Source organism: Amblyomma mixtum, chromosome 2 (assembly GCF_055824585.1).
Source record: "Amblyomma mixtum isolate Tamu chromosome 2, ASM5582458v1, whole genome shotgun sequence".
Lineage (NCBI taxonomy): Eukaryota > Metazoa > Arthropoda > Arachnida > Ixodida > Ixodidae > Amblyomma > Amblyomma mixtum.
Window position 1 is genome coordinate 257,992,462 of NC_143013.1, and position 12,648 is coordinate 258,005,109.

At 44.7% G+C, this 12,648-nt stretch overlaps 2 protein-coding genes across 2 annotated transcripts; one reads left to right on the plus strand and one right to left on the minus strand.

The window, feature by feature from the left end:
• Window positions 1–5,359: 5,359 nt before the first annotated feature.
• On the minus strand, window positions 5,360–7,597 carry Ctu2 (Cytosolic thiouridylase subunit 2). Its single transcript, XM_089573637.1, has one exon. The coding sequence runs from the start codon at window positions 7,514–7,516 to the stop codon at window positions 6,251–6,253; it is 1,266 nt and encodes a 421-aa protein (XP_089429763.1). The 5' UTR covers window positions 7,517–7,597; the 3' UTR covers window positions 5,360–6,250.
• Window positions 7,598–7,830: 233 nt separating this feature from the next.
• Window positions 7,831–11,929, plus strand: LOC149363671 (methionine synthase reductase-like). The gene has a single exon (XM_089573643.1). The coding sequence runs from the start codon at window positions 7,970–7,972 to the stop codon at window positions 10,115–10,117; it is 2,148 nt and encodes a 715-aa protein (XP_089429769.1). The 5' UTR covers window positions 7,831–7,969; the 3' UTR covers window positions 10,118–11,929.
• The last annotated feature ends 719 nt before the right edge of the window (window positions 11,930–12,648 follow it).

The window sequence follows — 12,648 nt, forward strand, 5'->3', positions numbered from 1 at the left end:
ACGTTAAACCCCGTAAACCAAACCAAACCAATATGTAATAAATCCAATAAATGTAGAATGTTGCTGTCTTTGATTATTGGCTTAATAGGGCAAATAGTTGTTTCTGACATCGTTCCGAGCCTCACCTGAACAAAAGTAAATGAAGGTTATTGTAAATGAGCTTCTTTGCCGTAAGCACAAATGTGTGGTTCTGGAGGCACTTCATTGCATTGCAGGATGTGTATGTCATGATACTGACCACTGCTAAAATCTCCTCTAGGAAATCGTGTGACATTTTTGGTAGCACCGTAACATTGCAGTGTGTGCTGCGACTTGTGCTGCTTAAACCTTGGGTGAAGGACCTTACAACTGAGCATTATTGTATTAAAAACAAGTTATGAAAACGACTTCGTTGAAATCTAAAGATCAGTGTTGGCAAATTACAGCAGTATGGTGAAATAAAAACAGTGTGCTGGCAAGTTCCATTTGTTCTTTTAATTAAAAACCATGCAAGCATTCATGGTTAAAGTGAACATGGATATTCTCTTATGTTCACTGCACCAGATATGACACTACTCTCAGTATCGGGTCAGTCCCAATTTTTCCATAGCAGAGCCAGAATGATTCTTGAATGTCTAAGCTTGCCATGCATGTTTGGCCATTTTATCATTTACTTAACTCAGGACTCTGGTGATGGCAATGCTATTTAACAGCTAAGGTGTCAAGATTGTTGGCAGCAGACATGCACATATGCTCACAAAGTCAATTTTTGAAAGCAGTGAAGACATGCTCAAAGCTTGGCACACTGCGAAAACCTGATAATCGGGTTCCGTATATCCAGGAATGAGTACTTGCAGTTGAAGCTGAAGAACACCTGTAATTCTGTTTGAACTAAAAAGTTTTTAGAATAGCTAAGTATGGGTAATTGACCTGATTTCTGCAGCAGTTGGTCCGTTTCTGTGCTCACAAGACTTCAGTGTGTATGATGGCCGGCTTTTTTTTTTTTTTCAAGCAAATTTTACTTGGTGAATTTACTGGCCTGAGATAATGGGGGAAGGGGATGGAAGTGCACGTACTTAACTATAGTTTTTGCCCTGACAATGATTGCTCAGTGATGACTGTTCAGTGAATGCACAAGAAAGTATAGGCAACACCTAGCCCATCTCATCTTTACTTCACAACTCGAGGGCAGAGCAAGCCAATGAGAAAATGGCAGTCGACCGTACACGGAATTTGCTACCATTTTTTTGCATTTACCTTGTTCAAAATGCAACTGCTGCAGTCTTGATGAAGCCCTCAAATTTGTGTTAGCAGCAGGAAACGATAGCACAGTGGTGAATATGAACAGTATGCTTCGATGTACACGGCGGGAGCCGGAGCAACGGAAAACTGCGGCATTTCGGCGAGCTAAAGCACGAAACATTGAAACGAGCCAAGCGACATGCCTGCTGATAATGAAGGTCACACATTGGCTGTCTCGATCCCAGATGCCGCCTGTAGATGGTGTTGCAATGCAGTTTTCCGTTGCTCCAGCTCCCGCCGCGTGGAGTATACCACTTTTGTCCCCGACAGTACGGTCTGGCTTTCAGTGTCTAATAATAGTAGAAGTTTTGCTGTAAACGAACGGGACTAGTATGCTTTTACACTGCAGTATCACAGTGGGTGCAGTTATATGTCATGCGACATTCAATATTTGCATTCGTGATGTAACGCAGTATGGCTTTGAAAAAAGCCTGAAAAACGAAAGCAATGAAGAAATTAATTTTGCTATAAATGAATGGATTTTGGATTGGATTGGATTTATGGGGTTTAACGTCCCAAAGCGACTAAGGCTATGAGAGACGCCGTAGTGGAGGGCTCCGGAAACTTCGACCACCTGGGGTTCTTTAACGTGCACTGACATCGCACAGTACACGGGCCTCTAGAATTTCTCCTCCAAAGAAATTCAACCTCCGCGGCCGGGATCGAACCCGCGTCTTTCGGGACAGCAGCCGAGCACCATAGCCACTGAGCCACCGCGGCGGCTTTGCTATAAATGAGTAGAATGAAAATTTCTGATGAGTGTTGCATTCTTCAAATGAAGCTTCTGGGCGTCTGCTACAAGCAGAATGCTTTGTAGGTAAGCTTTAAGGGACAAAGCTTGCGGGAAACTATCAAATACCACTGTCGTGAAACAAACGTGTTTACTGCACCAAACCGTTAATTTCCACTGAAACAAGGTCTGTTCAGAAAATGTCTCTTTTACAGAAAGCAAACAACCAAGGGAAATTTGTAGCTTCTTTTCAAGCAACCCTCTTGGAAGCTGACTATCTTAACCCAGCACATTTCCCACTGTAACAGGTTCAGGCTGCTGTTTATTGATAGGTCTAGCCTAGTGTAATAGACAACTTCCATTGACCTCACTCTGGTTGCCTCGTTGCTAGGCCAGGAGCACAGCAGAAGCCTGTTCATTTGTCTGATCTGCTTATTCGCACCCGTCATGTAGATACTTGATGGAATCGAAGCTATGTGTGGTGCACCATCACAAAACCCCCAACATCACGTGTATGCCATCGTATGTGTCACTGCTTCTCTAAGTGAGCTGCTTCCACTGTAAAGGTTCAGTGGATTTAGCATTTGTCTGCATGAGCTGGTAGGTCCAATCCCAGCTGCAGTAGCCATGTTTCGATTTTCTAATGAATGTTAAGGTAAAAAAAAATAAGGACGGCAGGTCTTTGCTGTGCTGAAGCTTACTAATGCAGAAGTGCAGTGTGCTGACATTTTGCACCAGATTCCACAAGGTTTTGCAAAAAGAAAGCATAAACGTCTTTTTATATATATGTCTGTTCCACCTCTTCCGTTGGTCCAGGTGTACACCCACTGCAAGAATGCTACGACACCTTTTTTTCTCCCCTACTTATACCCTCTACATAGATGCGAGGAGCATACATGAGGCGGTACGAAATGTTTGCTAACGTCTTAAGACTGCACATCCCTCCTGATGACAACAATGGTTGCACTAGGTGTGAGTAGTTGCATGTGGCCAAAAGGAGCCATATGCTGCATAGAGCTGCAGAGTGAATGCAGAATTCCTAGATTTTCACCTCAAAGTCTGCCTTGTGTCTTGATGTGCCATCGCCCAGCCTTTCATCCTGCGCTCTGTGCAGTGTTGGTGTCCCTGTTCTTGAAACAGCCATTGAAGGAAACTACGGCAGGCCTTATTCGAACTTCGTGCCAGTTATTCCAAAAGTATATAAAAACTTGAGAACGCATTCGATTCGATTCAAGTAATTTTTAATATCTGATTTGTTTGATGATTCGAACAGGATTTATTCAATTCGCTATACGAAAATTTCTAATATCCGCACACCCCTAGTTTTTAGAGATATCTAGTCGGATCTTTTCCAGGCAGACCTTGAACATATGCATCTGTGGCCCCAAACAGAACTTGCACAATACTTGAGGCACTATTTTAAGCACATAAGGCAGATGCACCCCCCTGTGGCAAGATCAGCGACAGGCTATTATGGTGCGTAAAACAGCAGACATATTGAAACTTTGAATGAATGGTGCATGATCAATGAGGTCAGAAAGCATGCCACTTCAAAGATTTGAATTTTCAAGGCAGCAGTCAACACTGCAGTGCACCTTTCGGTGGTGTAAATATAATGGGCATTAACAATAAGAATAGAACACCAGTGCAAGCATAGTTTCATTACAAAATACCCAGCTCACACTGAGGGCTGCAAGAAAGTTGCTGTGTCTTGATCTCAAGTTCCTGAGCAATGTTGTTGCTCCTGGGCTGTACAAAGAGGGAATAGGTTTGCTCACTACATCTAATTTTAGGAAGCCACAAGCACTGCTGAAGTAAGGAAGGCTAGAAAGTGCTCAGACCAGTTTCAAAGCAGGCTCCGTATTTTTTACAATGGGCGTTATTTTCAATCGGCCACTGTGAAAAAGAGTGCACCACTGCACATGGCTGCAACTAGCAAGCAAACTTGACATGATGAGATGGCATTTCATTCATAAGCATACTTGTAATATCAGTGTCATGACGCAACACAAACAGGACAACTGTAATGCGAACACAAGATTGCGAAAATGTTATCTGCTAGAGAAGAAATACACAGTGGGCAAGGGAACAAACACGGGTTAATGACGTCCTAGTCGAAATCGATAGGAAGGAATGGGCTAGGACAGGGCATGTAATGTGAAGAGAACATAACCGCTGGTCCTTAAGGGCAATGGAGTGGATTCCAAGAGAAGGCAAGCATAGCAGAGGCAGCAGAAAGGTAGGTGGGCGGATGAGATTAAGAAGTTTTACAGGGATACGGTCGCTGCAGCTGGCAAAGGGCAGGGTTAATTGGAGAGACACGGGGGAGGCCTTTGCCCTGCAGTGTGCGTAGTCAGGCTGATGATGATACAGATGGGTTTCATTGACACTTCCATGCAACAGTCTTCATGCCATCGAAGTGAAAATAAAGTGTTCTAGTGTTCAGTCACTCTCAACAAAAACCTTTGTTTTGTTTTGGTTTTATGGGGTTCAACGTCCTAATGTAACTCAGGTTATGAGGAACACCGTAGTGGAGGGCTCAGAAAATTTCGACCACATGGAGTTCTTTAACGTGCCCTGACATCACACAGTACACGGGCCTCTAGCACTTTGCCTCCATCGAATTGCGATCGCAGCGGCTGAGATCGAACTCGAATCTTTCAGGTCAGCAGCTGAGCACCTAACCACTGAGCCACCGTGGCGGAAAAATCTTCATTTTGCTTTCACCACTCCAACTGTCTCGTTCGCATTTCATATGATGCTGACAGTATATGATGTATGTTGTGATGCATAAACTGAGTTGTTATCCATGGTTTTTGTGCTCCCAACTAGGCCTGAAAGACAGATGAGAGGTCTAATTGGTTTGACATGATTGTGGTGAGCATGGTAACGTGGATATGGACAAGGCAACACTAAGTTTCATTAGAGTTGGGAGTCAACACATCTGTTCTCCTATCTTATGCCTGTCCTTGTTGTGCTGCACACTGCAATCTGCTAGTTTCGCACTTCTGTTCCAGACTATGCAAACTACGGGAGCCATGCAGCAACAAGCTTGGCACAGCAAAGTAACAAAAAGAAGCGCCAACAAGAATAAATGCTGAAGAGTGACATGGAAAGCATTGGCGTACAGTAAGGGGGGTGACAAGGGGGGTGCCCCCCCCCCCCCCCCCCGAATTTAATATATTTTTATGCACTAGCAGAAAACCACTACATAGCTTGATTAGCACGCTTAGGTGATAGTAACTTTTCGCATTTTTGCTTATTAAGTCTAATTCTTTGTTCATTAATAAAATCCAGTGTGTGTTCTCCAAGCCTAGCACTAATTTTCTTTTTCTAATTTTTGTTTCATGTGTGTAATTTAGACCACAAATAGTGCATTCTTAAGGCGGAAGCCTTTAATGCCTCACCATTGTAAGCAGGAGTTGTCGACAGAAATGTCACGCTTTTCAATTGGTCGAAACGGTCGTGAAGTCACAGTGCATGAATTTCGAACGGGGCCAATTGTACTTTGGCTAGTAACCATGCAATCAATTAAAGGGATCGTATAGTGATGCTCCAAATAAGTAGGACTGAGTTTAGTTAATCGCTTAATTACCCAATTAGCCTAATTAACCCTTCTAGTCAGGCCAGATAAATAAATAAAACCAAGTAGGAAATTGGTCCAGTTTGGAATCGAACCCCGGTCTCCAGAGTGCGAGACGAACATGCTAACCACTCCGCCATGCCAGCTCGATGATTTGGAATGAACAAAGGCGCGTCTAGTGAATATGGTGTCTTCGTTCGCTCCCGCCTTCCTCCCTTCCCGTTTCGGCGAAGTTTAGGTGTGCAGACAGATACATTTCCTTTCCTCAAAAACTAATTTACCGATGCGCAAGGCCGAACGGGCGATGGCGTTCTCCTAATATCTTAACAACGCATCACTGACACAAGCAGCAACACCGCGCTTAAGGCTTTCGCCTCACCGCACTTTAGGTCAATAAAGTGCCTCCCTGAATTTTTGTTACTACCCTACCGCCTCCCCCATCCCGGCTATTGGGTGCCCCCCGCCCCCCATGCAAAAAGTTCTGTGGACGCCCTTGATGGAAAGTACTTGTCCATGTCGCTCTATAGCTTTTGTTCATGTGCGCTTATTTCTGCAACATGCACTAACTAGCCCTGCAAAAAGTTCAACAACACAGTATAGTTTCAGGGGCACAGTCTAGAAGCACAATCCTAAGACCGCGAAAACACACTCCTGAATCAACTGCTACTCTTACTACTCGTCCCACTGACGTTACACAACAATGAAAGAGCAGTAGAGTCGCCCTGCGTAACGAGGGCCTGGCAAGCGTAACAGAAGAATAAACTGACATCAGCACAGTCGCTGGCAACACCGGATGCCGTTTCCGCATCCTCCACTCGCAGCCTCGATACGTCTCTCGTGAGCTGCAGCGCTGCCACCGCCGAGCATGGTGCCACATCCACGGTATCAAGCGACGACAAACACAGCCGGCAGGAGTTGGAAGCACCTCGCGCACGCGGCCGCGATCCGATCTTGTCGCCCGTTCGCCACACAGTCGACACCGTCGCCGGAAAGTCTTCTTGCAGACCGTTCACGAAGTTACCAGTTAGCCTGGATATGCTCGCGCGCGCCTCGCGGGCTGTGCTTAGCGTGGTCTGCACGCGAAATGGCACGCTGCGATGCACGTTGAACAACGCGATCTCCTTGCTGGTGAACTCCCGCATGGGACGCAGGAGACGCACTTCAAGATCGCGGTCGTCGAGAAAGCCAGCCTCTTCCCTCAGCTGCGCACCGCGTCCCAGAGCGATTGTTGATAACAGCGTGGCGGCTAGCAAGGTACCGGTCTCGGCAGTAAACACTTTGACGAAGCCGTTGTCTTTGGCCAATTTAAGAAGCAAGCGACGCATGGACAGCTTGTAAAATGACTCGCGGTCTGTTAGTGTGTTGAACGCCTGGTAGGCTGTCGTAAAGGCAGACCGCGACGTTTCGGCGTCCGTTATCTGGGTGCCATGAGACGATGCATCTAGCTTCAAGCGCTCCGCCGAATATACCATGTGCAGGGGGCACGCGTAATACGGGAAGCCAGAGTCTTTCATAAGGTCGATAGACTCCCTGAGCGCGATATCAGGGTTCTGGGTATCTAGCACAGCTGAATCTTCAACGTAGACGAGACTAGGGTCGAAAAGAAGTCGTTTGTGGGCGTCTTCCGAGAATCCATCGCGCAGAAGCTGAAGCAAGGCAGCTGAACAAGGACCACCGGAAAACGCAACCAGCACTTTGTCTCTAGGTTTTAGCAATTTGGATTTTCCCAAAGTTGACCGAAACTTATGCGTACAGTTCGCAATGAAACACGTCTTGCAATATGGATCCTTCTTGCGAAGCACCAGATGAGCAGACTCTCCACAGGTCTTGCACGTGTTGCCGCTAGCAGTAATCTCTGCAGTACCATTCGCTAGTAAGTCGGGCTCATTAAGCTGTTCGCAATCGCACGAATTAGAGCACATTGTATTTGTTTACGCATAAAACGCCAGTAGCGCGCAATAGGTACTAAGCATGTGCTAAACGAAACACGCGACAAGCCACACTGCCGCCATCATAGACTTGCCATGGCTTGACTTGACTCGATAAGTCCTAAAATAAAGACACCTTTGGTTTGTTGCTTTCAAAATTGATTAAAATAATACAACTTTTTTTAAGGTAACAACAATAAAATAACATATGAATACTTTTCCAGGCATATAAAACTACATTTTGTTAATTTTGACTGTGTGGCCAAATCTAGCTGAGGGTAGCCGAAGCCAGCCGGAGTCATTGGATTCGTGATTCACAAACAAGTCCACGTGCGTTGCGTTCTTCACGTCTTAGTAGCCTACAGGTTCCCTTTTCTTATCTATCCGCTATTCTAGAGCAGTGATAAAACTCCGGTATCCGCCGATGCCTGCGCAAATCATGGAGCAATGTGTCCCGACGAACGGGCAGAAAGTATGCGGTTTCTTCTCCTCTATGCTTCGCAAACTGGACAGGCAGAGGCAGTAGCACGCCGACTCAACAACTCTGCCATCGAGCAAGGATTTCTGCCCGATCTGCACTGCGTGAGCACTTTCGGCTGTGAATTTGACCTTGTCAAGGAGAACTGTTTTGTTCTTGTTACGTCGACCACAGACGAAGGGCTAGTACCCGAAAAAGGGCGCCGCTTTCTCCGCTACTTACGCAAGGCGCCTGCTGGCCTCCTCAACAGATCTAAGTACGCCGTGCTTGGTCTTGGCGACACGAACTACAACAACTTTTGCAACGGTGCCAGAACCTTCGACACTCACTTCGAAGCGTTGGGTGGCGTGAGATTCTACGAAACGGGCTACGCTGACGACGCCGTAGGCTTGGAGATCGTCATTGAACCGTGGATCGCTGATCTGTGGCCAGCGTTGCGCTGCGTTTTGTCTTCCACCACTGCCAACCCGGCTCAGATCCAGCAGTGCTTGTCGGAACAAAGTATGGAGGAAAAAAGTCTGACGAGGTGTAGTCTACCGTTGTCAACAGAGCTCACGCTCCCGTTGATGAAAGACCCTCTGGTGTCTGTGCAATTCGATGTTTCGGAAACGGATGGAATTTCGGACACTGGCGTCTGGCAAGGGGGTCAGCCGCTGCCTTTTCAAGAGTCGCGAATAATTTATGCCGTTCTGACATCTGCGAAATGTCTGACCTCATCAGAAGCGGTTAAAGAGGCCTGGGAACTAGAATTTGAACTGCCAGCGAACTCTGGATCGGAGGTCAGCATCAAACCGGGCGACTCCTTCGGCTTTCTCTGTGTAAATCGTCTCGACGAAGTAGATTACGTTATTGAAAGGCTTGGCGTACTCGATAGTCAACTGGTTTCTGTGACTCACTCAAAGACTGCTCGAAATATGGAACACCTGCCGAAACAACCATTGGCCGTGAGAAGGTTGTTGACGACCTGTTGTGATGTTAGGGGCATCCCCAAGAAGATATTCCTGCGGACACTTGCAGAATATACTTCCGGTGCTAGTGAGAAAAGGCGCCTGTTGGAGTTAAGTTCCAGGGAAGGCAGCAAGGACTACATACACTTCATCCTCGAAGCAAGGAATACCTTTCTTGACATCCTGAAGGCTTTCTCCAGCTGCAAGCCTCCTCTCGCTGTGTTACTAGAGCATTTACCCCGGCTACTGCCGCGCTACTATTCGGTATGCAACTGGTCACCCCAAGAGGACGGCAACATTCCACGTCGATTCAAGATCCTCTACAAACGATGCCCCATACCAGGAAGCAATGAAGAGGGCCTTTGTACTGGCTGGCTTACAGGGCTTGCTAAAAAATGGTCTGCGGAACAAGACCTTGTGTCAAGCATGACATCTTTATCATTGAATGAGATGCAGTGGCAGAAGGTTCCTGTTTACCTGAGGAAAAACACAACTTTTCGCTTCCCAGAATCGCTGAATGAACCAATCGTTATGATTGGGCCAGGCACTGGTGTGGCCCCATTTCTTTCATACCTACAGTGGCGAAGAGAGGCCATACTGAAAAGTGATAAAGCTGATATCTCGGAAACCTGGCTGTTTACCGGCTGTCGGCACCGCCACTTGGACTTCCTGTATGAAGATGAGCTGAACCAGTTACTCAAGCAAGGTACATTATCAAAGCTAATTGTTTCATTTTCAAGAGATGTTAAATGCGGAAATGCAGCGGATAAATCAGAGGACGCGGACACAACAGTGGACGACAAAGCTTCGTGTTCCGCTGGTGATGCAGGTGCTGATTCTGGATCTCGTGTGAATGCTGTCAATGTAATAGGAACTGAAGAAAGCAAAACTAAAGAAAATGATTCAGTTGTGTCAAATTGGATCACTGGTGGAAAATACGTTCAAGACAGCATGCGTCTCTGGCATCGTGATATAGCTCGGCTTATATCTTTGCCCAGTTGCTATGTTTATGTGTGTGGGGACGCAGTCAGCATGGCAACTAGCGTGAGGGACACAATTGTAGAAATTCTAGTGAATGAAGGCACAGTAGTTACGAAGGAAGATGGTGTTATGTTTGTAAAAGAACTGCAAAAACAAGGACGGTATTTGGAAGACATCTGGACAGCATGAAATTTCTAGAGCAATGCTGCACTTCTTCATTGTCTATATTTTATTTTGTAAGATTTTTATGGAAACATTTGCATTGGGCACTGAAGAATGCTGTAGGGGCTATCTTTGCTGTTGATTTTTAACTAGGTGTTCAGAGTGTGTAGCATGGCTCACTTGTCATTGAAAAATTAAAGTGAAAATGAGTCGTATTATGTAAGAAGAAAGATGGATGCTTGTTTTTATATTGTTTTCATATGACTCTCATGTTGCCATTTTCCTGTTGTGTTGTTGAACATTTTATGCAGGGTTAGCTGTTTCTATTATGCCTTTTACATTTTTTTTCCAAGACCTGTTTCATCAATGCGGCTTTGTTAGTGCGTAAATATCTGCAAAAGTTATTTTGGTTTTGTAGATTAGAATGGCTAGTGAGAGCTGGGGAATAAATTATGTAATATTTATTGAGTAGACATTAAGTGTTGAAGTGTACTGTGATCTCTTGGTGATGAGTGCACATTTTTCTTTAGAGCATTAGTTATTAAGTTAGCGCCATAGATATAACAGTCTATTCTAGTGTAATGTGAAAGCACTTGCTATGCATTGCTTGTTGGCCCTGCAGCTATGACAGACAGCGTCCAGCGTTGAAAATGTATTTTTCAACATAAGTGATGATGATGATATGTTTTAATGGCGCAAGGACAGCATTGGCCAAAGAGCGTCATGGTACAAGATGGTCAGAGACACATTTCTGAAGCATTCTGCTCCAGATAAGCTGAGCATCAGGCCAGGAGAAAGCTTGTACCCATTGTAACACCAGTGGTGCCTGGTGGCAGTGGGGATTGAACCCCGCACCTTCTGCATGTCAGGCAGATGCTCAAACCACTACGCCACCGCTACGGTAGTTGTCACATAAGTGCTAGGCTTTGTGGTTTCAGGCACTTATACTAAGATAATAGTTCACCCTTTATCCTTTTTATTCACTGTCTGGTTCAATGCTCGATCTGTTATGGCATTCGGGGGTCTTTGGTACTCGTGCAACCTCATAACTGGTGTGTCCTCGATAACCGATCTTGCTGTTCAGTTTCAAAATGTTTGAAATTTTTATCTGTCTATTAGGCCGATATGAATTAAAAAATTTTGTGCATTAAGTTTGTGACACCCTTTACCTAATGGTGTACTTTTCTCTTTATAATCTAACAGCTAACAGCTCCACTTGTTAAAAGAAAAAATGTTTGTGGCAAGAATGGCAGGTTTTTGCCACTGTTCATAATGGTATCCACTGCTTGTTTCTACTGGAGCCAGCTGACGAGTCATTGGGTTCAGTTAGCATGGCAATTCTGAATTGATAGCAAATTTCTATTAGACAAGGGAGAAAATGAATTGTGCATTATTTTAAACACATTTCTGTACATATCTTGCATTTAAAGTGCGACTTTTTATGTTCTGAAGTATTGTGGACATGGAAAGTACTGGAATGCATATGAATAGAATTGGAGCAGTATTATGAAAGTTACTGAATGCAGGAAGGGCTCTTTCTTTTGATAATTAAACAATTAGGTGATACCTGCTACATAACTGCTGGAGACAGCGAAAAGTTTTAGTTGAAGTTGTAATGAGTTAAAAGAAACACACCTACTACATGGTAAAGAGTTCTCACATTGATGTTGATTCAGCCCCTGCTCCTGCAGTTGCAAACACCCTATCCCACATTTCTTGATGTCCTCCTTCCACCAGACTGCTGTTCTCAGCTATGTTTCCCTTCTTTTGGAATCTTCTTTGTTAGCCTTACAGATCACCACTTATTTCTTCTATGCATTAAATTCTTTGCCCAAATTCATATCCTTTTGATTTCTACACCGATAACATGACTTTTAATTCCTTCTTTGTGTCTTTGCAGCCCTTTTCTGTGCCTCTTAAGGAGACACTTAGAACTAAGCCCTTTCTGTCCCTCTTAAAGAGACACTTAGGACTAATCGAAGTTGTCCTGTATCGATAGATTACCGCATTCTAATGGCAAAAAGCCTACACTCACTGAAAACTGAGCTTTTATAACGTATAACCTAGAAATGGTCAAAAGTCTAATCACAAGTTTTGCCACTGTCCGCTCTTCTTGAAAGCAAATTATGGTGATGCCAAGAGCCCTACCCCTATCTTTCTTACTATCGCTCTCCCTGTCCTTTTATTCCTGATGTCCGCAGCTCGGGTGCTTCAGGTTTGGATGGCAGATGCCGCGACTAGCAACATCTGTTCCTTCCATATTTATTTTTTAAAATTTTTCTTGGCAATAAATAGCCACTAACAACATGTCAAGGCAGTTTTTTTTTTGCGCGAAATTCGGAATCTAGGCTACGGCAGGCTACCATTCACTTACAAGCAGGGATCACGGACAACTTATCGCTCTTAACGTGATGAGTTTAATTGAGTGGATGAAAAAATTCTGAAAATTCAGTTGTTTTCTCAGCTGGAAATTCTTTTGCTGCCACCTAAACCATTGCTTGTGTCTTTTCTTCTTTCAATATGACGCATTACATATTTAATATGCATGAATCACCACG

What these genes read in the sequence shown, in the direction of transcription:
- LOC149363671 (XM_089573643.1), top strand. Translation starts at nt 7,970, where the DNA reads ATGTGTCCCGACGAACGGGCAGAAAGTATGCGGTTTCTTCTCCTCTAT.
- Ctu2 (XM_089573637.1), bottom strand. Translation starts at nt 7,516, where the DNA reads ATGTGCTCTAATTCGTGCGATTGCGAACAGCTTAATGAGCCCGACTTA.